Here is a 27,839-nt window from a genome sequence, read left to right on the forward strand (position 1 = left end):
TCTGAGTGTGGAAAAGACTATTTATTTACAATTTAGAAAACGTTCTTAAACCACAAAATATACATTTCAAACAATGTGTACAAACTTTTTATTCTGATCAATTTGCTTTAACATCACAGTGAAATAATCAGTCTAATTGCCCTCATGAAGTACGAGTCTGTTGGGACTCAGAGATATGTCAGATATTTGGGAGGCAAGTAAGAATAGAATTCTCACATTTTGGGAAACCAGTTCTAACAAAGTTGCTGAATCATTCTTGGAATAGTGTACATTTTAAAGAAAGGTAATGGCTTTTGTCACAGCTTGTTTATGAAAATGTATCTAATCCTCAGTAACATGTATTTAAAACAAGTACTATAATTGTTTAAAGACTACAATAAGCTGCTTTCTCGTCATGTTTTTCAATTCTTGTTGCATTTTGCACTTTAAACTTCGAGGAAAGTTTTGAACTATTTCAGGGAAAACCACCTATTTCCACTATAGAAAAAAAATGTTATACAATAATGTATAACAGGGCAATTTGGCACTATGTTTTAGGATTTGAACGTCTATAAAATAAATTAATTCAGGACTATGGGCTTCATAGTGTTATTACCATCTTTTACAAACAAAGGTTAAATTTTGAATATAACATGTATTTAAGCATCATTTCAAACATGCATAGAACTTTATTAATCTAACAACAAAGGTTATCAAAATATAAATATATTCATTTCAATTTTACATCAGCAGTATCAAAGAAAGGAACAAAGAAAATTCTAGGATATTAAGAAAGGGATAATCTTGATCCTTCAGTCAGAGTCACTACTGCTGCTTGAAGAATCAGTTGACATAACTTCCACATCATCTTCATTCTCTTTGTTGTGCCCAGGAGGTTCCAGCAAAAAATCATTGCTATGGTTTGGAGGCAATAGATTGAGGGGCATGTCATTTGATTGCCATGGGTATTGAGGTGCAAGTACATCTGAAATAGAAAGTTTTAAATAACCATGGATATATTATATCCAAAACTAGTGCCACAGAATGACTTTTGATACATACAAGTACCCAAAGCTTGTTTTTCTCATATCCACACTCTATCTAGAATAAAGACAAAGGCTACACAAATGATCCCACACCTGCCTTTTCCCACCAAAGTAAACTCTTGATGGAATACTTAATTCTCTGCTAAAATATCATACTGATAGATGCTGGCATAGTGGTTACGTTTTTTAAAAATTTAGAGATACAGCAATGGTGACGACCTCTTGCGGCACACAAGCCTACACCACCCAATTACACCCTTGCCGCAAATTAACCTAATAACCCCATCTGTATTTGGAATGTGGGAGGAAACCAGAACATCCAGAGAAAACCCATGCACATGTGAGGAAAATGTATAAACTCCTTGCAATAGCAGATATGAACCAAGGTCACTAGTGCTATAATAGCATTGTGCTAACGATACCACCTAAATATGGAATGCTTCACCTGTCATCCTTGAGTAGGGGCCTTGCTAATCTCCCATGTATCATTCTAATTGTAATATATATGCAAGTTACCATTCTATTGAAAACTGAGTTTTAATCCCAGTACAGCAGTTCAGCTAACTTAATTTCAAACAACTAAACAAATTTGGACTTTAAAAAATTATTGTACGCCTGAAAGTTGCAAATTGTCCCAAAAAATCTGGTCCACTATAGTTATGGGAAAAAAAATCAGCTGTCCTTATTCAGTCCAGTCTAAGTAGGTTTCCAGTCTCACAGCATCACAATTTACTCTTATTTTTTTTCTTCAGTCGTAAGTGTCTCAGTTCCCAAGCAATTAGGGATAAATAATTTCAACGGTTACATTCCCCTAATTAGTTCTCAGTTATTTGTTCTTTCTTACATAATAATCAACTCCCCTGATTCTTCTGCCATCTACCTACACTGAGTAATTTGTAATAACCAATTAACTTACCAATTAGAACAAATTTGGTACAGTAAAAATCCCTGGTATCTGGCACCTATGGAGATTGGTAGATACCGGATAAGTGAATTTTCCAGTTGCTTGAGATTGCGTATTGCATCACTGGCAAACTGACAGCTAGGGGACACCAATTTTAAACTTTCATATTTTTACCTATTTATTTTCCGCAATTTTTTTTGCCATTTTGCCAGGGATTTTACTGTACATGTATTGAAACCAGAGTATCCAGGGTAAAACCCATGTTGTCCAAGGGAGAACATCCAAACTCCAAATGGACAGCACTCAAGATCAGGTTTGAATCTTTGTCACTGGAGCTGCAAGACAACAGTACTACCTGTTCTGTTACTGTGCCACTCCTAATTCATACCCTCCATATTAACAGATTTTACCTGGTAATCTGCCTGCAGCCAATGCGTCGCCTGGTAAATGTCCATTCACTCCATTGGTTGAAAGGTTACTTTGTTGTCCCAGAAGACCACTCCTCATTTCCAAATCTGTAGGATATGGTCTTCTTGGGTCACCTATATCAAAGCATATTATCAGAATTCAAAATATATGATAATATTCAGTATGTGACTGAATTGATTGACAAAACTTGCTCATTGAAAATTAGAACACGAGGAGTCACGTGATGGAGTAGTGGCTGGTCGGGGAACTCCAGCCCTCTCCGGAAAAGTTTTTAAAAAACACAGAAAACACAAAGGCACAAACATAAAAATTAAAATAAAGTGAAAGTAAAGGTGGGAAGAAAATGGCAGCGAAGAAAGAAAAGTCGAAAGCAACGGGAAGAAGAGAAGAAGAAAGGACATCGGAAGAAGAAGGTGAAGGCCTTACCTGTCCGAGGAGGCCCGCTGTGGAGAGAGAAGCCCGCACCCTAAGGTCAGTCGAAGTCCTGAGCTCGGGACTACAAAAATGGCTCGCGGAGACAAACAAAAGTGTGCAACCGCGCATGACAAAAAAAACACTGACGGGAGGGGGGACCAGCTGAGGAGTCGATCTCCACAGCTGAGAATGACAGCCACAGCACAGCAGCAAGAAAAGAACATAGAAAACAACGAGAACAAGAAAGAAGAGAGTAAAAAGAAAACAAGGAAACAACAGATGACCAACCCAGAGGAAGAAGAAGAAGAAGAACATAGAGAAATGGAAAAAGAAGGGAAAGGCAAGACAATGGATATATATTATTTTAAAGAATATATGGAATCAGTAAAAGAATGGCAATCACAAGAATTTAGTGAAATAAAAAGAAGAATTAAAAGTACAGAAGAAAAAATGAACAGATTAGAGATGGTCATGTCAGATATAGGAAAAAGAGTGGACAAGGTGGAAGAACGAGAAACAGCCGTAGAAATGGAAGTAGAGGACTTAAAAAAGAAATTAGAAGAATCTAATAAAAAAGTTAAAGAGACACAAGAGCTGTTAGCTCAGAAGATAGATATAATGGAAAATTATAATAGAAGAAATAATATAAAGATAGTGGGCCTTAAGGAAGATGAAGAAGGCAAGAATATGAGAGAATTTATAAAAGATTGGATCCCCAGGGTCCTAGGAAGACCAGAATTACAGGAAGAAATGGAAATAGAAAGGGCACATAGAACATTAGCCCTGAAACCACACCACAACAAAAACCAAGATCCATTTTAGTAAAATTCTTAAGATATATAACAAGAGAAAATATATTGGAGAAAGCAATGAAGAAAATAAGAGAAGACAAAAAGCCACTGGAATACAAAGGTCAAAAAAATTTTTTCTATCCAGACATAAGTTTTGAACTCCTGAAGAAGAGAAAGGCGTTTAATACAGCAAAAGCGATTCTATGGAAAAAAGGATATAAATTTATGCTAAAGTACCCAGCGGTACTTAAAATAGTTATTCCAGGGCAGCAAATCAGACTATTCTCGGATCCGGAGGAAGCACGAAAATTTGCTGAACAACTACAAAACAGACAGAGAGATGAAGACATGTAACGAGAGTAAAAATGACCACGAACTATATGTATGTGTGTATATGTGTAAAGGGAAGAGAGGAAGTAAGGAGGGAATTAAGAGAGTGACCTTTGTTATATATGAAAAGTGAAATCTTTTCTTGTGGGGGTCTGGGTGGGGAGGAGTTACGGTCACTGCGAAATCAGTTGACGCTTGCGAGTGAATTCGCAAATCCAAATGACAAAGGATAAAGGGCAACTCAGGAAGGGGAGGGGTTAGTGGGGTTAAAGAAATTTTAGATAGGAGAATGAGGGAAATGTTTGATGTTTTAGAAATGTTGTCTTATAAAGTGTTCAAAACAAGAAAGCAGAAATGGATAAGAAGGAAAGGTGATGATGAGGAAACGGAGAGGAAAGATAAACAAAGTATGAAATGGCTATGTTGAACTATATGACTTTAAATATTAACGGAATACATAACCAAATCAAAAGGAAGAAACTGCTAAATTTACTGAAAAAAGAAAAAAATTAATATAGCATTCGTGCAAGAAACACATTTAACTGAAATGGAGCACAAGAAATTAAAGAGAGATTGGATAGGACATGTAACAGCAGCATCATATAATTCAAAAGCTAGAGGAGTAGCGATATTAATCAGTAAAAATATACCAATTAAAATAGAAGAGGAAATAATAGATCCAGCAGGGAGATATGTAATGATAAAATGTCAGATATATTCGGAGTTTTGGAATTTACTCAATGTATATTCACCTAATGAAGAAGATCAAAAATTTATGCAAGATATTTTTTTGAAGATAGCAGACACGCAAGGGAGCATACTAATAGGAGGGGATTTCAACCTTTATTTGGATTCAAACATGGATAAAACTGGGAAAAAAATTAACAGAAAGAACAAAGTAACCAAATTTATAATTAAATCGATGGAAGAAATGCAACTTTTGGATATATGGAGGAAACAACACCCAAAGGAAAAGGAATATTCATATTATTCGGGTAGACATAAAACATACTCAAGAATAGACCTATTCCTGTTATCAGCTCGCATGCAAGACAGAGTAAGAAAAACAGAATATAAAGCTAGAATATTATCGGACCACTCACCCCTGATATTGACAATAGAGTTAGAGGACATCCCTCCAAGAATGTATAGATGGAGATTAAACTCCATGCTACTTAAAAGGCAGGATTTTAGAGAATTCATTGAAAGACAAATTAAAATGTACTTTGAAATAAATACGGAATTAGTGAAAGATAAGTTTATACTATGGGACGCAATGAAAGCATTCATCAGAGGGCAAATAATAAGTTATGTAACCAAGATGAAGAAGGACTACAATCAGGAAACAGAGCAGTTGGAAAGGGAAATAGCAAATATAGAAAAAGAATTAGCAATGAAGGAAGACACAACTAAAAGAAGAGAATTGGCAGATAAAAAAATAAAATATGAAACACTACAAACATATAAGATGGAGAAGAACATAATGAAGACAAAACAGAAATATTATGAACTAGGAGAAAAAACGCACAAAATTCTAGCGTGGCAGCTTAAGACAGAACAAACTAAGAGAATGGTATTGGCATCAAGGAACAAAGACAAACAAATCACATATAATCCAACGGAGATTAATGAAAACTTCAAAGAATTCTACGAACAATTATACCAAACTGAAAACGAAGGGAAAGAGGACAAAATAGATAAATTTTAAACTAAAATTGAACTACCAAAATTACAAATAGAGGAACAAAATAAATTAACAGAACCATTTGAAATAGTAGAAATACAAGAGATAATAAAAAAACTACCGAATAATAAAACACCAGGAGAGGATGGATTACCAATAGAATTCTATAAAACATTTAAAGATTCATTAATTCCTCCCCATCTGGAAGTAATCAACCAGATTGATAAAACACAAAGCTTACCAGATTCATGCAAAACAGCAATAATTACAGTAATACCAAAGACAGGGAAAGATCCACTCGCACCAGCGTCATAGAGACCAATATCTTTACTTAACACAGATTATAAGATAATAGCTGAACTATTAGCAAACAGATTAGCCGACTATGTACCAAAAATAGTTAATCTAAACCAAACTGGATTTATTAAAAAAAGACGAACAACAGACAATATTTGTAAATTTATTAACTTAATTCATGCAGTCGAAGGAAATAAAGCTCCAACAGTAGCGGTTGCTTTAGACGCAGAGAAGGCCTTTGACAGAGTAGAATGGAATTATTTATTCAAAGTACTACAAAAATTCAGTTTACCAGAGAAATATATTAATTAAATTAAAGCATTATATAAGGGGCCATTGGCGAAAGTGACAGTAAATGGATATATATCAAAGCAATTTAATTTAAGCAGATCAACAAATCAGGGATGCCCACTATCGCCCTTATTGTTCGCGTTAGCTATAGAACCACTAGCAGAATTGATAAGAACAGAAAATAAAATAAAAGGGATAAAAATAAAAGACAAGGAATATAAAATCAGTTTATTTGCAGATGACGTTATAGTATACTTAACAGAACCAGAAATATCAATAAAAGAATTACATAAGAAATTGAAGGAATATGGAGAAGTGTCGGGATACAAGATTAACGCAAATAAAAGTGAAGCAATGCCAATGAATAATGCGGATTTCTCAAAATTTAAGAAAGAATCACCATTCAGATGGCAAATGCAAGCATTTGAAAAGAATAGAAAATTGTATACCTAGGTATACCAATAAATAAAAACCTCGGCCATCTATATAAACTCAATTATTATCCACTAATGAAAAAATTACAGGACGATTTGGAGCATTAGAAAGATTTACCATTAACACTAATAGGAAGGATAAACTGTATTAAAATGAACATTTTCCCAAGGATATTATACCTATTTCAGGCATTGCCAATACACTTGACAGGCAAATTCTTCAAGGAGTTAAAGAAAATAATAAGGAAATTTTTATGGAAAGGGGGGAAACTGAGAATTGCACTAGATAAATTAACAGAATGGTATAAACAAGAAGGCTTACAACTGCCATAACTTTAAAAATTATTATAGAGCCGCACAATTAAGATACCTATCAGATTTTTATAAAACAAGGGAAAAGCCAGATTGGACTAGATTAGAACTAGATAAAATAGGGGAGAAGATACCTGAACATATATAAATGGGATGAAAAATTGGTACAATGTAGGAATTCTCCAGTATTACATCATCTGCTTAATATTTGGAAGAAGATTCACGTAGAAAGGAATAAAACAAATTACCTATTACCAAAACTAATACTGACGCAAAATCAGCTAATCCCTTTTACAATAGATAACCTTTCCTTTAGAGAATGGGAGAAAAAAGGGATCAAAAGAATAGAAAATTGCTTTTCAGGAAATAAATTATTATCCTTTGAACAAATGAAGGATAAATATAATATAACTCAGGATACAGTATTGGCATACTACCAACTGAAATCCTACTTGAAGGACAAATTGGGAAGCAGTCTGAGGTTACCAGAGGGAAGTAATTTTGAATATGTGATTACAGACACAATGATAATCAAAAAATTTATAACAAATATGTATATTAAACTGCAAGAAAAGGAGAATGAGGAAACAACTAAACAAAAATGGGAACAAGATTTAAACATAAAGATAAAGAAGGAACCATGAGAGAAGTTATGCTCTGGAACTATGAGAAATACAATAAACACGAGGTTACGTATGATACAATATAACTGGATACACAGGCTATACATTACACCTCAAAAGTTAAATAAATGGGACCCAACAGTATCTGACAGATGGTTTCGCTGTAAAAAGGAAATGGGAACAACAATTCATGCAATCTGGACATGTGAGAAAGTGAAAAAATTTTGGGAAGATCTAAACCAGATATTAAATAAAATCACAAAAAGCAATATACCAAAAAATCCAGAGATCTTCCTCCTAAGTAACATAAAAAACAAAGAATTTGAACTTGATTTGGATGGTGCACAAAAAAGATTTGTTAGGATAGCCCTAGCTGTAGCAAAAAAATGTATTATGTCAGCCTGGAAATTAGAAGATAACTTGAGAATACAACAATGGTATATAGAAATGAATAAATGTATTCCATTAGAAAAAATAACATATAATTTAAGAAATAATATTACAATATTTGAACAAATATGGGAGCCGTACATGAAACACAATAGAGAAAACCTACCGGGGACATCTACCACCTAAAATGACAGAAGGAGAAGGAAATGAAAAGAATTGACTCAGTGGAATTTCTTGTTTATTTTTATTGAGTGACAACATTGTTTGACGGGTTTAATGTATCTTAGATTCTGAACTTTAAATGAATGGGAGGGGAGGTAGGGAGGGTGGGAGGTGAGAAAACGACACTATATATTTGAAAAGAAAAATGTATGTATCTTGATTAATGTAGTTTATAGTGTGAAAAAAAATTAAAAAAAAAAATTAGAACACAGTAAAATATTAATTTACTATTTAATTCTGATTTTCATTCCTTCAGAGGGATCTAGCTTACATTATTTAAATTGAATAAATATAGAGAATTGTAGATTTAAATAAGTTTTTTTAAAAAACAAAATTGTTTTATTGCATTGATTTAATTTGCAACTGCAGGGCAGGAAAAGTAAAATCTAACACCATCACGAAAAGTATTTACTGGAAGGGTTGGAAACTCATTGGATGAAATGTCATAAACAGTGAAGTAAAAGAAATAAGTAAAGAAATGGTTGAACAGGGAACAACTGAAAGCTTAAAGGAAATAGCTGCAAAATAGGACTGAGCAGATAACATTGTAAGGGAAAGGGTACATCACTTGTCCTGCATCTTTATTTCTGATCCTAACCAGTGTTTTTCTTTAATGCATTTAAGAAAATACTATCATTTTATTAGATTGAATATCAAATGACTAATATTTTAGCACCTTATTGGTATAACTAAAACATGGAATATCAATTACATTTTAATTCCTACCTGGGACCCATGTTAAAGGTGCTGCTACAGCATTACTAGCACTTATCCTATGAGCATATTTGATAAGTTCTTCAGATGAGATTGCACCTGCAAAAGAAAATATTAATTTGATTTGATCTTAAAAAAATGAAACAAATTAGGTTAAACAAACTTGAATAATGTTGGAATTTTTCTTCGTATTTTGTTGCACAAAATCTCAGAAAAATGCAGTGAACATATATGTATGTAAAGACAATATCATATGGATTATCAAGCAATGTTCACAAGAATTGTAAAACACAATGTCAAATGTTTTAATTCCAGCATGCATCAATAAAAGGTGGCACAGTTAGCGCAATGCTGTTACAGTGCCAGCGATCAGGACAAGGGTTCAAATCCCTCTCTGTAAGGAGTTGGTACATTCTCCCCATGTCTGCGTAGGTTTTCCCCATGTCTGCGTGGGTTTTCCCCATGTCTGCGTGGGTTTTCCCCATGTCTGCGTGGGTTTTCCCCTGGGGTTCCAGTTTCCTCCCACCTTTCAAAAAGTACTGCAGTTGTAGGTCAATTGGGTGTAATTGGACGGTATGGGCTTGTGGGCCAAAATGGCCTGTTATTATGCTTGTCTAAATTTAAATTACATTAAAAAAAATTAAAAATCATGTAAGAGATTTAGTATCAGAATTCTTCCAACAAAAGCTCCATAATTTCATGTGAACTATTGGAAGACTAATACAGTGACATTACAACTGAAGCTAGAAAATCAGTATCATGAGGTAGTAATTAAAAGCATAAAAGTTATTTATAATCCACAATTTTCCTCAGAAAAAAAATCTATAACTATACTTAATTGTCTCTGCAATGTAATAACAATGTAAACTGTTCAGTAATTTTCTGGTGAATTTCATCTACCTTTTCTTGCTTTCTCTATAGATTTTAACTTCTCTTTGGCTTGATATACAGCAGTTGCCTTGAGGAGATAATAGGAAATAATTAGTATTTTATCTACAGGGCATGAATTGCTGACAAAATATGCAGACATAAACACAACTTTGCAGGAATTACATTAAACTAAAATAGTCTACAATTAATTTTGAAGTCTGAGGGAAGACTGATATCTAATGATGAAATTAAACTTGAACAAATAGTGAGGTCCTAGACAAATTTCTGAGAAACAAAACTGAATGGCCTAGAAGATCAAACAAAATTCATGTGCTTGTGAATGGTTCAGAATAATGCTGCTTCATCTTTGTTAAAGGTGATTTAAAAAATGAGTTTAAAATATGAAAATAATAATACTAATGTCTGCTTTGTTTTATTAAGCATTTCAGTGCCATCAATGTAGGGAAATACGATGTACAAACACAATCTGCTGGAGGAACTCAATGTGTAAAGCAACATCAGTTGGGGGGAAATGAATTGTTGATGTTACAGTCAAAATTCTTCATCCAGTTTGATTATGGAGAGGGGAGGGGAGGGGAGATAGCCAGTATGAGGAGAGGGTGGATGATGTAGATGAGAGAATAGAATGGGATTGGTAAACGAGAGAGAGAGAGAGAGAGAGAGAGAGAGAGAGAGAGAGAGAGAGGGGCAAGGGATGTTGGACAGTTTGGGAGGATGAGGGGCAGAATTGGAACTCGGGCAGGTAATTGATGGGTGCTAGACAAAGGGAAGAGAATAAAAAGGTGTAGGTGAAGCAATTCAGTTGAGTTGTAGGCTACCCAGGCAGAATATTATATGTTGTTCCTCAAGTTTGCACTTGGAGAACTTGAAGAACAGCATATCATATACCTCCTGGATAACCTACTATCCCGGTGGTATGAACTTTAAATTTTCCAATTTCAGGTAACTTTCCACCCTGAATTGTACCATTTTTTCCATCTTCCCATTCTCCCAGCCTTTTCCAGTACCACTTTTCATCACTTGCTTCCCCCCACCCCTGCCAAGTGCTCTCCACGCCATTCCACCTCTTCCATCTTCATCTGCCAGTATTACCTCTTTCCCCCTTCCTAACCCTTACACATTTTTAAGCTTGCTATCTCCTCTTCTCACCTTAGTCATGCAAAAGGGTCCCAACCCTAAAAGTTGATTGTCCATCTCTCTCTCCGTGGATGCAGCCTGACCCATTCAGCCACCAAGCTTCTCATTGTTACTACAGATTTCAGCAGTGTCTATTTATACAAAGATTAAATGTGTTTAACTGAATATCTCCATTTGTGAAGGTTAAGAACAGCTGAAAGACTGACAAATTAAATCAGACTGTAAATGAGCACAGGAAATAATTTGGGAAAATGGATTGTTCTGTGAGACAGCATGGATTTGATTGGTTGATTGGCCTCATAAAACAACAACAGAAAGTAGAAAATATGTCTGATATGGTAGCTGATCCAAGATTTGAACTGATCTGGTACAAAGATTACATAATTCAACAAATGAATCCTGCCCTGTTGAATTAGCTGATATCAGTGGTGTTGCACTGGACAACAATGGAGAAAAGATAAATTAATATGGTTCTGAACAATGATTAAACACACAAATATGAAATATACCAATTAGAAAATCAATATGGGAAATATGGAAGTCACTTTTCATACAGTAAATTCTCACACACAGAAATATAACAGCAAAGATAATGTTTTAATGTTGTTTCAATATTTACTACAATAATACCCTTACTCCTCTTTGATGCTGTACGGATACCTAACCTTTTATCTGGAATCGTCGGGACTGGACACCTGCCATTGTTTGGAATCTTCTAGAGTTCGGAATCATTTTGATTTCCATCCCTTTAAGCCCGCCCAAGATGCGCTGCCATATCCACCCACCCCCACTGAGTTGCGCAGCCCTCTCCCACCCCCTCTTGAGTTGCACTGCCATCTTTCTCCCACCCCCTCGAGTTGCACTGCCATCTCTCCTCAACCCCCTCCCGAGTCACGCTGTCGTCTCTCCTCGCCTGAGTTGAACTGCCATCTCCTCCCCCCGTCTGTTCGAATCACGCTGCCCCCTTCTTGGTTCCCTTGTGCTGGCACTGGTACAGCGATTTCAGCTGCGTGGGGGATTATAGGTAGCAAGGACGGCCAGTGATCTGCCACTGGGGCCGACTGAAAGTGCTGCGACGCTGGATGGGCATCAGTATAGGCAATTCGGAGGCGGTTATAAAGTAGAGGAATGCAACAGGATCGGGTCACATTTGGTGCCAAACTCTACTTTTGATGAGCAGATGTCATCTACCAAAAAAAAAGCCGGGTTTTGGAGGTTGCTGGTTTTTGAATTCCGGATGAAAGGTTAGGCACCTGTATTAAAGGAGCTTTTAAATTCAGCTGAAAAACCAGACAGAAAGTTTTAACATCTTAATTGAAAGATAAAACCTCAACATGTATTACTTCCTCAGCAGATTGTCAGCCTTTTATTTGTACAATTGTCACAAAACAAGTAGAAATCTGAAGTTGGTAGACTGACGTATGTTTCCTAGGCAAAGTGTATGTTCCTAAGAGAGCATGAACAGGAAAATATTTGAAAAAGGAAAAGTGATTAAAATTAACAACTGTAAAGAGGGTCAGCAACAAACATCAATAGAATTGCAAGGTTTATGAAATAGATTGGGTAATTTCAAAAATAGGATCAGGTTTTAAAACCCAGAATGATGACATGGAGATTCTTCTTGTATGTCAACTACCATAGTCCAAAGAATATTCTCTACAGATTAAGGCTTTTAAAAAATGCAGCAATAACTCACTAATATGTGTTCAGCCTCTTTGAGCTGCTTCTGTAACTGCTGTATGTCACCATCTCTTTTTTCCACCTCTTTCTCCAGAAGGTGCATTTCCTCCTGAATTTTCCCTTGCTCCAATGCAACTTTTACAATTTCTTGGAATTCTCCATCCTTTTGAATCAATAGATCTAAGATCTGAAAAATAAATTAATTTTATAATGGTGAATTAAAAGTTTTTCAGTATTTGAAGATATTTAAAACAACTTCAAGAGTACAAATGGCAACAATAAAAGCCTAATAAGGAATCAGGAAAATCAGAGTAATTAAACTGTTATAAACAAGCAACTGATTTTAATTGTTATTCTGAGCAAAGATCACTAATGGATACTGATTGTTTCACAACATTTTCAGCCAGTAAATCAAGATAATTTAACTGAGTCTGATTAAATACTATAGCATAATTCAAGTAAGACCCAATAAGTCATTGTAGATAATACAATGCCATCTTTTCATTTCTTACCTGATTTTCTTCTCCTGATTGTGCAATTTTCTGGTTTCTAGATAATGCAAGTAGCTCTATTAATTCCCTGAAGACAGTAAAAAGATAAAGTAAATTTTGACTCCTGATCTTGTGGAATAAAACCTTCCATTACCTGTAATATTCATGTGAAGTTATTTATGCTTTCACAGTTTGGTGGGCAAATTGGCCAGTAGGCTGGAGTTAATGGATTTGGACTTGGACTCAGGACTTGCTTCCTGAGGGGACTGAGCCAGGTGGAATTCAGGGATACCAGAAAAGAGAAGTGAAAAGAATGGATTGTGTCTTAAGCCTCCACAACACTCTTGCTGGTTGACAGCAAATGCTTTTTTAAGAGCTGAAGCTTACTGGAAGTCACCATAACTGGAAGACTGAAATTCTGATAATAGTTGGAAATTTCTTATTCCTCTGTTTGTCACTGGCAATTACTCATTCAAGGAAGGTTACACTAGCCCTCATTTGGAAATCAAGATAAATATTTAAAAAATGCAAAAATATTATTCCTTAAAAATCAAAACTAAAGAAGATTTTGTATTCAAGAAGGGACAAAGACAAGTTTTCATTGTTTGGTAGCTCATTTTAATTTTAAATGTTTAAATTTAGACATACAGCACAGTAACAGGCCATTCCAACCCACAAGCCTGACACCCAAATACCACAATTAACCTATGATCCCTGTACATTTTGAAAAGTAGCAGGAAACTGGAGCGTCCAGAGGAAACCCATGCAGACACAGGGAGAACATACAAACTCCTTACAGACAGTGCCAGATTTGCACCCGAGTCACTGGCGCTGTAATAACATTGCACTAGCCACTACACTAACCACGATGCCATGGTCATGCTCATATTCATTTTACAGGATCTGGGAATGATTTAATGCCATCAAGCATCTTTCTTGAATGGATTCAGTCCTTGTGAAGGAAGGTCAGTACCATTGAGCATTGAGATCCAGGATTGAGTCCCAGCATTGAAGAAACAGTAATAAATTCCCAAGTTATTTTATGGGTATTGTTAGAGTCACCAAGCCAGGCAACTGGCTATAGTATGCTGTACCTAGTCACTGATGTTGAGCTGCACTTATTCAAGTGACATTCTTGTTTTGAAATGAAAATATAAAATATTGTAATTGCCTTTGCTATTCAGTTTTGGACTTCTTTTGGAATTGTTTCCTCCCTTGAAATGATCAACTGTCCATCACTATTTGCATTTGATCGGTTAACCTGTTTAGGACTATTACATGCATTAATTGACCAGTCACAAATCAGGTTGGCATGCATTTCTACATCAAACAAAAATTCCCCTCCCCGAGTAGGATAGTAACAAATAGTAAGGGATATGTTGCACCGTCAGGTTCATTGCTTGCAATGCTCTATATTGCTGCTCCTGTTGATGGCCCAGAGCATCTCACAGATATCCAATTTGAGCTTCTAGGTCCAAGTCTATGGATTGAACAGGAGCCTATGCTGCTGTAGGATCGTTGGAGGTGAATCCATGGACACTTAGTGTCTCTGAAGGCTCTCTTATTGTTTGGGGCACCGGGCAATGCCAATGACGCCTCTTTGCTTTACGGCAGGCAAAAGTGACGTATCTCGTGTATTTTTATTATTACATGACTAAAGGAAATTTGAATCTGTTTACACAGTAATTTTGTTTCCCTATTTATTTATGGGATGTGAAAATCACTGCCGTGCACTATTAATTGCAACGAAATGATCCGATCTCCAAGTCCCTGAGATTTACATCGAACGCTCACAGCTACCTTTCAGCCTTCTATCCGTCCCTAACCTTCCTCTCCCTTGTCCCCCTCCATCATTTCCCAGTAACTCCAGGAAGTGTCCGAAAATTAATTTAAAATAGGCAAGCACGTGGTCCAAGCACTCGCGATGACCCTGAACTGAATCCGCTTCTTGGTCGTGCCTTACCTACACAACACTTCCACGTCGTCCAACACTCCCAACAGCTTATCCCTTGTACTTCTCTCCGAGGCCGCCATTACCGCCAGACGCGCTGCTCATCTGCGCACGCGTGGTACGAGACGCGGATCAGCGCCTCCCCGGCTCAGGTCGGAGTTGAATTTACCACGCGCCCGGATCTGCGGCTCCCGGAGCATCGGTGACAGCTGGTTTTGCAGCAGGAGGCCCATGTCTGCAGTGGCCGGAGATGACGAGATCGCAGTGTGCGCTGTTAAAAATAAAATGATTTTCGGAGTAAATGACGCTGATTTAAACTAGTACACTTGATCGCTAGATTACTTTGCAATAGCGGTGACTAATACGCATTGAATTTAAATGCACATTTTCGTGTTTGACTCATCCCTTGTTTCATTTGATATCATTGCATACTGAATTAAGACTTGATCTGAACTTCGGATAGTGAAAAGGACAGGTAGTAGGTACCAAAGAAAAATGGAAAATGCTGGAAACTTTCGGCAAGTTTGTGCAAAGATAAACAGGATCATCATTTCAGGACCAAAAAAAAACTCTTAGAGTTTAAAAAAAACAATTTAGTTTTAATTGCAGAGAGGGTCGCGGAGGAATGGCTGGGACCTGAATTAGGGCGAGACCGGGTGCTTTGGCGTGTTGTACAGGGGTCGTCCAATTAATAGATTAACTAGTGTAAGGGATACTGGAATGTGAGGAGTCAAGCAAGTGCTCATTAGAAATGAAGTATTATGGGTTAAATCAGGGTGAAGGGATGCTGGAATGGGAGGAAGGGTTATAAAAGTATAATAAAATAAGGATCTTCAAAACAGGATAGCAAGTAGATAGCTTTAGCAAGTCTTGGGGATTGATTAATGAGTAAAGAACAAAGACATGATATTTCCTGGCTAACAAGTTTGCAGGAAGGCACATAAACTGATAAGAAGTTAGAATCCACGTGGGCAGAATTACCTAATGCTAAACCAATCCAGGAGGCAGAAGAATGTTAGGGGGAAGGTATCTCTGTACTGAAATGAAATGTATAAAAGTTGGGTCAGCCTCAGTATCTGTGTGTATTCCCAGGGTAAGGGGAAGCACCCAACTTTGCATTGTTGTAATAGTATAATAAAAGTTCTTTGTTCTCAATTTTTGTCTCGAGCAAATTCTGTGAAGGTACTTCTGTTTCTCACACTAGGACTGACAGAGACAAGAAAGGCTGGTGTAAAAGTTGTGAAATTCAGGTCAGGAAATCACAGGATACAAAAACAAGAATATTGGAAATGTCTTGGAGACCCGACAATATGAGGTAAAACATTAAAAAAAAGAACTAATAACACCAAAATAAACTTACAAAAGAACTAGAAATATTCTAAAAGAAAACAGGAAAAGTGAGTTCTATGAAATTGTTGAGTTGTCCCTTGAGTCTGGAAGGCTGCAATTTCCACAGACTGAAGATGAGGTGCTTTGAGGAATCACGTGATGGAGTAGTGGCCGGTCGGGGAACTCCAGCCCTCTCCGGAAAAGTTTTAAAAAAACACAGAAAACACAAAGGCACAAACACAAAAATTAAAATAAAGTGAAAGTAAAGGTGGGAAGAAAATGGCAGCGAAGAAAGAAAAGTCGAAAGCAACGGGAAGAAGAGAAGAAGAAAAGACATCGGAAGAAGGTGAAGGCCTTACCTGTCCGAGGAGGCCCGCCGCGGAGAGAGAAGCCCGCTCCCTAAGGTCAGTCGAAGTCCCGAGCTCGGGACTACAAAAATGGCTCGCGGAGCCAAGCAAAAGTGCAACCGCGCATGACAAAAAAAACACTGACGGGAGGGGGGACCAGCTGAGGAGTCGATCTCCACAGCTGAGAATGACAGCCACAGCACAGCAGCAAGAAAAGAACATAGAAAACAACGAGAACAAGAAAGAAGAGAGTAAAAAGAAATCAAGGAAACAACAGATGACCAACCCAGAGGAAAAAGAAGAAGAACACAGAGAAATGGAAGAAGAAGGGAAAGGCAAGACAATGGATATATTTTTTTTTAAAGAATATATGGAATCAGTAAAAGAATGGCAATTACAAGAATTTAGTGAAATAAAAAGGAGAATTAAAAGTACAGAATAAAAAATGAACAGATTAGAGATGGTCATGTTAGATACAGGAAAAAGAGTGGACAAGGTGGAAGAACGAGAAACAGCTGTAGAAATGGAAGTAGAGGACTTAAAAGAGAAATTAGAAGAATCTAATAAAAAAGTTAAAGAGACACAAGAGCTGTTAGCTCAGAAGATAGATATAATGGAAAATTATAATAGCAGAAATAATATAAAGATAGTGGGCCTTAAGGAAGATGAAGAAGGCAAGAATATGAGAGAATTTATAAAAGATTGGATCCCCAGGGTCCTAGGAAGACCAGAATTACAGGAAGAAATGGAAATAGAAAGGGCACATAGAACATTAGCCCCTAAACCTTCTCTTTCTTTCTTTGGCTTGGCTTCGCGGACGAAGATTTATGGAGGGGGTAAAAGTCCACGTCAGCTGCAGGCTCGTTTGTGGCTGACAAGTCCGATGCGGGACAGGCAGACACGGTTGCAGCGGCTGCAGGGGAAAATTGGTTGGTTGGGGTTGGGTGTTGGGTTTTTCCTCCTTTGCCTTTTGTCAGTGAGGTGGGCTCTGCGGTCTTCTTCAAAGGAGGTTGCTGCCCGCCAAACTGTGAGGCGCCAAGATGCACGGTTTGAGACGATATCAGCCCACTGGCGGTGGTCAATGTGGCAGGCCCCTAAACCACAGCCACAACAAAAACCAAGATCCATTTTAGTAAAATTCCTAAGATATACAACAAGAGAAAATATATTGGAGAAAGCAATGAAGAAAATAAGAGAAGATGGCCATTGTGGACAGAGCATTGCCTGCAATGGCAATCCTGCGCTCCTGGATTGCATGTCATTTCAATTCCTTCCCATTTCCACATCAACCTGTGACTAGTTCCTTCTCCATTGCCAGATTAAGCCTCACAGTAAGCTAGGGTAAGAACAACTCGTATTCTGCCTTGGTAGTTGACAGCCCAATGTATGAAGATAGAAATTTCATATTTGAAGTAGTGTGACCCCTTTCTTCTTCCATACTACTTTTGCTCATGCCCTCTCCTCTTTAGTTCCATCCCCCTCTACCCCTATTTCTCCACTGGATTCTTCTGGTCTCCTTCCCCCTCATTTAGCTTCCCATTCCAGCATCGGCAGCCTCCTCTGTCTCCACCTGATCTACACTTGGTGTCTCCAGCGTAGAGGACACTGCATTGTGAACACCAAATGCAACATTCAAGATTGGAAAAGTGCAAGTGAATCATTAAATGAAGTCAAATGAAGTGTCTCGATAAAGGATTCTGCCCCAAAATATTGATTGATTATTTTTATCCATAACCTGCTGAATCCCTCCAGCTTTTCTTTGTTCACTCAATATGCTAGCATCTGCAGTTTTTACATTTCAAAAGTGAATAATTAATGACTCTGTGAGTGGATAGAGAGGAAGGGACGTAATAAAAGATAACATGTTGCATTTCCTGTGGTGGCAAGGGGAAGTGCCATGAGATTAGGAGAGGCTGGTGAATCTGTTAAAATAAGTGTATTGTTAGAGGCTTGGTTCAAGTCATCCTGCCACAGAACAAGTGCAACAAGTTCACAAAGTTATGAGTGAAGCAAGTGCTGGAGGCTTTTTTCTTGCATTGAGACTTAAGCAAAACAAATCTATGAATAAACAAAATGTTCAAAACATTAAAATTAGGATTAGCAGTAAGCTACCCAGCCCTTCAAGATCATTTCCCTGCACTTTCAATATTCTTTGAAGCAGTGTCCAGGGCTTATCCCGAGAGTCAACCAAATATCTATGCTGACAGCAAATGAAAAAGAGAATCCAGTAGTATTCTTTAGGCACACAAATGGAAAAAGTATTGAAAGAAAATATAGGAGATCAAGAAGGAAGTTTTCTCATGGAAGCAGAAGGCATGTTTGAGATACCAAATGAGTATTTAACATTAGTCATAAGTAAAGAAGATGCTGGTGGATTTCTAACAAAGTAAAATGTGGTTGGGATTCTGGATGAATTAAAAATAAATGAAATAGTAGCTGCACTTAAGCTGGATGAGTCATTTGATCTAGATGGATGCATTTGGAAGTAAGAAAGAACAAGGGAAACGCAGAGAGTCTGCAGAGAGATATACGCCCCTTTTACACTTGCATCCCACTAAATCAGCTGGTCAGTGTCCCAGAATAGGAATGGTGTTTTTGCTGTTCACACTTGATCACACTTAACTGGGACACTGCATGTGTTCATACTTCCAAGGAGTCATTCCCGGGGTTAAGACTGTTCTACCTTCTACTGGTGACGACATGATGCATCGAGCAATGGTGGACTTGCCCTAAATCCTGATCAATGTATTACGATCTTGTATTTAAACAAAATTAATCATGTCTAATTATAATATAATTAATCTTTATGTACAGCACAGTAAGAGCCCTTCAGCCCCTATTGTTGTGCTGACCTATATAAACCTTTATAAGGGACTGTGGGAAGGTGCTAGCAATAAATAGCGAAAGCGGATCATTTTTAAACACTGTGGGAAAGTTGGTAGTGCTATTGCACACAATTTATAAAGACCGTAGGAAAGTTGGTAGTGCTATCATGCACAATATATAAATATCGTGGGAAAAAGCAAAGCAGGAGCCTAAAGACAAGCACTCAGCGGCACAAAGATGGCTTTTTCCCCACTGCCATCAGTCTCCTGAACAAAAATACTGCCTTACTTTTTGTGCCCTATTATTTTTATTTCTTTTATTTATAGTAATGTTGTAATATGGTTATGATATGCTGCCGCACTATAACGCTGCCACAAAACACCGAATTTCATGACTTGTTCATGACAATGAATTCTGATTCTGATTCTAGTATTTAATTTGATTCAAAGGAAGCTCTTAAATTGTTGCTGTACTTCCTGATTTTTACATTTCCTTTGGCACTTCTGCTTTCTTATTTTCTCCTTCAAAATTTTAACCTTAGCTGCTTTTAACTATACAGAACCATGTTATACATCTGATAAGAGGCTTGTATCCATGCCCAATGTAACTGGCCTTTACACATGTTTAATTATATTTTTACCAGGATTAACACTTCGCTTGGCCTGGCAGGAAATAAGTGGCTTGTTTAGCAGCCTCATGTGCAGCATGGAGTTTTGAAAATCCATATATACAACATCCATTGCATGTCCTTTGTTCAGCCTGCTTGTGGCTTCCTCACAAAATTGCAGTTGGTTTGTCGGGCACTAGCCAATGAGTTGAACACCTTTTATGTCCACTTTGAGAAGTAAAACCCAACGTACCTACGAGAATCTCTGCAAGGCTGAAGGATCCTGTGATACCTGTCTCTGAGGATGATATCAGAACATCATTCAAGAGGCAAGGCATCAGGAGGGCATACCTGGCAGAGTACTGAAAATCTGTGCCTGCCAACTTGCCGAAATGCTCACGGACATTTTCAACCTCTCCTTGTTGCAGAGGTTTCCATCAGCTTCAAAAAAGCATCAATCATCCCAGTGCCCAAGAAGAGCAGGGTGAGCTGCCTCAATGATCTTTGCCCAGTAGCACTAACATCTATTGTAATGAAATGCTTTGAGAGGCTGGTCATGGCCAGAACTAACACCAAGCAAAGGACTGAACCCACTGCAATTTGCCTATTGTTACAGTCGCTCCACAGCAGGCTCTCATCTCAGCTCTGGATCATCTCAAAAATAGTAACTCAAACATACGGCTGCCCTTCATTGACGACAGCTAAGCCTTCAACACCATTATTCCTTCAGTGCTGGTCAACAAGCTCCAAACCCTGGGTCTCTGGCACCCCGCTGTGCAACTGGATCTTTGACTTCCTCATCAGAAGACCACAATCACTACAAATTGGAAACAATTGCTGCTCCTCACTATCAACACAGGTGTACCTCAAGGATGTGTGCTTAGTCCACTGCTCTACTCACTCTACACTCATGATTGTGTGGCCAGGCACAATTCCAATGCTATTTACAAATTTTACGATAACACCATGATTGTTGGCAAAATCACAAACAGAAATGATGAAGAGTATAGGAGGGAGATAGATCAGGTCGTTGAGTGGTGTCACACCAACAACTTTGCACTCAACGTTAGCAAATTCAAGGAGATGATTGTGGACTTCAGGAGGAAGTCAGGAGAACACAAACCAGTCCTCATCAAGGGCTCAGTAGTAGAGAGGGGCTAGAACTTCAAATTCCTGTGTGTCAACATCTCCGAGGATCTGCCCTGGAGCCTCCGCGTCGATGCAATTACAAAGAAAGTTCGCTAGCAGCTAGACTTTGTGCGGTGTTTGAGGAGATTCGGTCTGTCACCGAAAAGTCTCAAAAACTTTTACAGGTGTACTGTGGAGGGCATTCTGGCTAGTTGCATAACTGTCCTATACTCAGGACTAGAAAAAGCTCCAGACAGTTGTTAACTCGGCCTGGAACATCACAGGCACCAGACTTCACTTCATCGAGGACATCTACAAGAGACAATGTCTTAAGAAAGCTGCCTTTATCCTTAAAGATCCCAACCACCCAGGCCATGCCCTCTTCACTCTGCTACCATTGGGGAAAAACGTATGAGTCTAAAGACAAGCATTTACTCAGTGGCGCAAGACAGCTTTTTCCCCAGTGTCATCAGATACCTGAATGATAAATGAACCAAGTAACTGGATTACTTTGACTTTTCGTGCACTATTTTTATTTATTTTTGTAGGGTGGTTTATAGGAATGTTTGCACTGTGACACTTCCACAAAACAATGAATTTCATGACTTGTACATGACAATAAATTCTGATTCTGATTCAAGATTTTCACTTAAAGAAACCATGATGACTTTGGCCTACCTTGTCGTGCAACTCCAAGTACTCTATAACCTCATCCTCATCCTCCAACAACTTCCCAACTATTAATGTTAGGTTAACAGGTCTATAATTTCCTTTTTGATGCCTCCCTCCCTTTTTAAATAGTGGAGTGACGTCTGCAATTTTCCAGTCCTCTGGAACGATACCAGAATCTATTGATTCTTGGAAGGTGCCTCCACATTCTCTATAGTTGATTCTTTCAGAACCTGAGAGTGCATTCCATCTGGTCTGAGAGACTTATCTACCCTGAGACCATTCAGCTTCCCAGGCACCTTCTCATTGGTGATTGTGTGGTCAGTAGGGGCAGGGCCGCCTGAGGGTTGGCTGGGTTCAGGGTGGCCGGCGGTGCAGGCGGGGTGGTGTTTGGCAGAGTGGGGGTGTAGGTATGGGGAAAGTCCGCAGGGAGTGGGGCCCTCTGGAGAGGCGGAGAGAGGGTGTTGGCTCCTGGGGGATCCTGGATGGGCCAGGGATGCCCAGGGTGAGAGGGCTGGGCCCCTGCTGGTGCCAGGTCCCTGATCGAGATGGGGTCCTCACATCCATTGGGGTACTTGATGTAGGCGTAATTTGGGTTTGCATGGAGGAGGTGCACCTGCTCAACCAGGGTTCAGATTTGTGGGTTCTCATGTGTTTGCGGAGGAGTACTGGTCCCGGAGACGTCAGCCGCGCTGGCAGGGAGATGCCAGTTGCCACTTTCCTAGGAAAGTTGAAAAGGTATTCGTGAGGGATCTGATTGGTAGCCGTGCATGAGCGACCTTATGGTGTGGAGTGCCTCTGGTAGGGCCTCTTACTAATAGTGATGGACCAGGCTTTCAACATCAGAGCCAGGAGGACTGCCTTCCAGATTACCCCGTTTTCACGTTTCACCTGCCCGATGCCCCTGGGGTTGTAGTTAGTCGTGCGACTAGCTGCAATATCGTTAGGTACTGGTGCAGCTCCTCACTCATGAAGCTGAACCCGGTTGCTGTGGATGAAAGCCAGGTATCCAAACATGATGAAGATCTGTGCCTGTGCCTTGATAACGGAGGCAGTGGAGGTGGCAGGGCAAGGGATGACAAAGAGAAAATGGGAGTATTTGTCTATGCCTGAGAGGAAATAGATGTTCTTATTCATGGAAGGCAGTGGTCCCTTGAAGTCAACGCTGAGTTGCTCGTAGGACCAAGTGGCTTTCACTACATGGGCCTGTGATGGGCAGAAGAAGTGCAGTTTCCACTCTGCACAGACCTTGCAGGACTCAGTCATGGTCCGGATTTCTTGGACAGTGAAGGGGCGGTTCCGGGGCTTAATGAAATGATACAGGCACGTGACGCCCGGGTGGCAAAGGATGTTGTTCCGTGCCTAAAGCTGTTCAGACTGTACACTGGCTCAGGTCTGGAATAGGGAACTAGGAGAGTCATTGAGCTTCCCCGGTCTATACTGGATGTCATTGCCGAAAGTGGCCGGCTCGACTCTCCAGTGCAATATCTTGTCGTTTTTGATCTTGCCTCTGAAGGTGGTGCTGAACAGGTATGCCACTGCGCGCTGGTCTGTGAGAAGGGTGAACCTTCTGCCAACCAGGTATTGGCGCTAGTGGCAGACTACTTCCACGATCGCCTATGTCTCCTTTTTGATGGCAGAGTGTCCGAGCTCTGAACCGTGGAGGGTCCTGGAGAAAAAGGTCACGGGTCTACCCCCTTGATTGAGTGTGCCAGCGAGGACAACATCAAAGGCAACACACTCCACCTGGACTGAGGTGATCTCATTCACAGCATGCATCGTGGCATTGGTGATGTCCTTTCTGATATGGGCGAAGGCTGCTTGCGACTTGGCAGGGTGGGGAAAAGTGGTGGCTTGTTCCTGTGGGCAGACCTTGTCTGAGAAGGCACCTGCAGAGGGCCTTGAATGTATGGGGGAGGGGCAATTCCAATAGGGGCACATGCATTTGGGGTAGGGACCGATGACACCATGTTCCATGATGCACGCCAGGATGGTGAGGCGGGTGGTGCTGAACACGCATTTCTCCCTGTTGTAAGTGAGGTTCAGTGCCTCTGCTGTTCAAAGAAATCTCTCCAGGTTAGCATTGTGGTTCTATATCTACTCTCATCTCGTTTTTACTCTTAAAGCTTTTAGTATACTTTTTGATATTATTTTCCAGCTTCCTTTCAAAATTCATCTTTTCCATCCTAATGACCTTAGTTGCCTTCTGTAAGCTTTTAAATGCTCTGCAGTGCTCTATCATCCCACTAAATTTGGCTTCCTTGTTTGCCCTTTCTTTTGCTTTTACCTTGACTGACTTTTCTTATTATTTTTCCATTCAAATATTTCTTCTTTTTTGGAATGTACCTGTCCTGTACCTTCCTTATTTCTCATAGAAACTCCAGCCATTGCTGCTTTGTCATCCATCCTGCTCGGATGCCTTTTCAATCAGCTTTGGTCAGTTCCTTTCTCATACCTCTGTCTTCTCTTTATTCCACTGGTGTACTGACATAGCTGATTTTAGTTTCTCCCCTTGAAAGTGCAGGGCGAAATCTATCATATTATGATCACTGCCTCCTGGGGGGTTCCTTTACCTTCAGTTCCCTTATCAATTCTGGTTCATTACACAATAACCAATCTAGAATTACCATTCCCTGGTCAGCTCAGCCACAAGCTGTCCTAAGAACCCATCCTGAATGCATTCTATAAATCCTTTCCCTTGGGATCTCCCAATCAACCTGCACATTGAAATCCCCCATGACTATTGTAACATTGCCTTTTTTGCATGCCTTCTCTTTCTCCCTCCATAGTTTAAACACCACATCCTGTGTAGAGCCAGTGAGATGGCTACATTTGCTCTTATACTTTCTCTGTTACCACCATCAGGGACGTAAACAACCCCTCCAGGTGAGGCACAGAGTTATAAGCATCTTTTCCAACCACATCCACTGTATTTGGTGTTTCCATTTTGGCCTCCTCTACACTGATGAGAGCAATTGCAGGGCCACTACACTCAGTCCATAATGGCCATCCCAAACTCATAGTTCCATTGAAATTCCTCTTCCCATTCCCTCACCAACCTGTTTATTCGAGGCCTTCTCCAATTGCCAGAGTAATGCCCAATGCAAGGTAGAGGGATAACACCTCGTTAGCCTGGGTAGTCCAAAGGCCAATGGTATGAACATTGTATTTTCTAATTTCAAGTAATATGTCCCTTATCTCTTCTTCTGAATTACTTCCATTCTTCTCACTTCCCCACATTTTGTCTCCTTTCCCACCCAACACCCCCCCATTCTCTTTATTTCCTTCCTCTTCTACCCGCTTCCCCATTGGATCCTTGCTTCTCTCCTTCCACTGCCACGACCCCTCCCACCATCATATCTTCCATCTAGTCTTATTATATCCTCTTATCAGATTCCAATCTTTTGTCCTTATCACCTATCCCTTCTTTTTTCTTCACCTCACCCGTCTTCTTTTCCTTTTATCTGTCAACTGCCTCTGTCTATTCTCGTGCAGTTCCCTCTAGTTCACTAATCCCTCCATCTCACCCTGAGTTCATTATGCCAGCAATCTCTCCGCTATACTGTTAGACCTGTTGAAAGGTTCTCGCCCACAATGTTGACAGCTATTTTTTCTCCCACTGATCTGCTTGATCTGCTGAGTTCCTCCTGTAGTTTGTGTGTTGCTCCAAATTCTAGCATCTGCAGTATCTCACGGTCTACAGTGCACAATAATTTTGGTGCATCCATAATTTCAACCAATAAGCAGTGGTGGATTAACTACCATCTGGGTTATAGGCTGACCTTGCCTCCCTGACCCAGGGTCCTCAACTTTCGTTGAATAGAAAAAAAGTGCTGTTAAGTTACGTTAAATAACATATCATTGTACCTGTACCACATACATAATATCATATGTATATGAATATTATATGAATCAATTGCAGCCCTTTTATTCACTTATTTTTCATTTTCTTTACATTTGTAATTTCAAAAACTTTTTTTCTTTACAAAAGTGTTGATAACAGCATTTAAATCAATAGATCGAAGCATATCTGATTCAATGTGCATTAGTGCCAGATGACTGTTTCTCATTGCTCATTGCTGAGCGCAAATAGGTTTTGATCCTCTTCAGTGCCAAAAATGAACAGTTAGTGATCATCAAGGACCGATAAATTCTAAAGCAAATGTATATATTTGGATACACCTCATGCATCAGTTTGTCCTTGAATGTACCTCTGAAAGTGGACGAGCTCTTCCACAAAGGCAAAGTAAAAGTCGTTTGGATAAACTTGTATGAGGGTATTTGCTGCCTTTTTACGCACTTCAACATCAATATTGCAAATAGAAGAAAGAAATCCAAAGCAGTCGAACATATATCTATAGCTATATGCATCAGTGCAGATAACTTGTCTAAGATCAGCAAGTACACATTAATCTTGCAACTTCTCTGTCATATCTTGTTATCTTGGTACTAACTTTTCACTTCCTTTGCATTTCTTGTTTTTAAGCTGGTGTCCCAACCTTGCAAATACCTTCTTTCTCAAAGCCCTCAAATGAGTCATTGATCCTGAGGTCTGAGATATAGACCTACAAAGTCTCATGCCTTCATTAAGATCTATTTCTGGGTTTTGGAAATTCAAGTTGGTTTTGTGAAATCGCTCCAAAGTTGTTGCCCAAATGCGAAGAAGCATTCCATATTCCAGAGATTCCATTTTGCTCACAAGACTTTTGGCTTCTTGTCAAGTGTTTGATTTTTCATCTGGATTGTCAGCAATGCTTTCCAATGCTGATTTCACTCTCTCATATCCCTGATCTAGTGTGGCCGAAGCACTTGCGTGAGCAGACTACCGAGTGTCACTAAGTCTCTTCACAACTGCAAGATTCTTTCCAAGCTTGCCCACAAGTATTTCCCACCGGTGGGTTGAAGCACTGTAAAAATTGTACAACTATCCAACAAAATCAAAAGCAGCAGTAGCTTTAGGAACACAATCCATTGCTGAATGACCGACAAAGATCAAAGAGTGAGCAAAGCAAGGAATATACTCAGCTACTGGATTTTGCTCACGTATTTTAGCATGAAGACCATTATACTTGCTACTCATGTTGGAGGCATTGTCGTACGATTGATCTCTGCAGTTCTCTAAGTCTATTTTTTCTTTTTCTAAAATATCAGAATACTCTTGGCAAGTTGATCACCACTGACATTTGCAATCGAGAAATTTGACAAATCTATTAGTAGGACCATACTCATGCACAAAATATGCAAGACAGCCTAACCACGTATGAAATATCAGGGGTTGAATCCACAGATATTGAAAATTTTTTAGCTTCTTTGATTTCTGAAATAACTTTCTCTAACACCTTTTTTCCAAGTATTTCATTCAACTCATTGCATACCGTGGATGAAAGGTAGGACCTTTACCCTTATTTCCATTTTTTTTCAATATGAGTTGCCAAAAAGAGGATCAAATTGTGCTAACAATTCTAGTGTGTCTAGAAAATTGCCAGTTTGGTGATCCGATATACTCGTTGTGTCCCTGACCCCTAAAGGCTAATCCCCCCCTCAGCAAGAAATTTAATTGTAGCAACAACCCTTTCCAGAAATGCTTTTACGTAATCATGTTCTGACTGGTATTATCAAGTAATCAAGCTGCTTACACATCCAATACCTCAAAACATTGTAATGAGGGTAATCATTGCATCACAATGACCTATGCTGTTTTCATGACTTTCTAATCTTTGACTTGCATTTTTCCAGTCGGAGAAGCTATGCTTCGAAAAAGCATGGTCTTCACTTGAAAATAGTTTGTAGTTAAAATAGAATGTTCTACCTGTACTTGGAGAATAACACAGCCAACCCGATTTTCTCAACATTTGTAGGGAGCGGTAAAACTAAAGTCACGTTTCTGTTTACTGTCTTATTTTATCTTCTTCTTTGGCTTGGC

At 39.0% G+C, this 27,839-nt stretch overlaps 2 protein-coding genes and 1 pseudogene across 3 annotated transcripts in view; 1 reads left to right on the forward strand and 2 right to left on the reverse strand.

Annotated features, from left to right (window-relative positions):
* nudt15 (nudix (nucleoside diphosphate linked moiety X)-type motif 15) overlaps positions 1 to 21,864 on the forward strand; it is a 39,552-nt gene extending 17,688 nt beyond the window's left edge. Inside the window, exons 4-5 of one of the 2 annotated variants that reach the window (XM_069889687.1) lie at positions 16,215 to 16,325; positions 20,156 to 21,864. In XM_069889687.1, the coding sequence (XP_069745788.1) occupies positions 16,215 to 16,325; positions 20,156 to 20,201 (157 nt within the window). In that variant the 3' untranslated portion in view covers positions 20,202 to 21,864. Of the gene's footprint in view, positions 1 to 13,959; positions 14,232 to 16,214; positions 16,326 to 20,155 lie in introns of those variants that run through there. The other variant, XM_069889689.1, reaches the window with a different exon arrangement.
* Positions 3 to 15,281, reverse strand: med4 (mediator complex subunit 4). Its single transcript, XM_069889686.1, has 7 exons — positions 15,023 to 15,281; positions 13,081 to 13,147; positions 12,585 to 12,755; positions 9,761 to 9,818; positions 8,873 to 8,959; positions 2,340 to 2,471; positions 3 to 964 (listed from the first exon to the last, which is right to left on the reverse strand). Exons 1-7 carry the CDS (start codon positions 15,091 to 15,093, stop codon positions 792 to 794), a joined length of 759 nt encoding a protein of 252 aa, XP_069745787.1. The 5' UTR covers positions 15,094 to 15,281; the 3' UTR covers positions 3 to 791.
* On the reverse strand, positions 1,451 to 1,544 carry LOC138740215 (U6 spliceosomal RNA; annotated as a pseudogene).
* Positions 21,865 to 27,839: the final 5,975 nt, after the last annotated feature.

The sequence above is a fragment of the Narcine bancroftii genome, chromosome 7, assembly GCF_036971445.1.
Source record: "Narcine bancroftii isolate sNarBan1 chromosome 7, sNarBan1.hap1, whole genome shotgun sequence".
Taxonomy (NCBI): Eukaryota; Metazoa; Chordata; class Chondrichthyes; order Torpediniformes; family Narcinidae; genus Narcine; species Narcine bancroftii.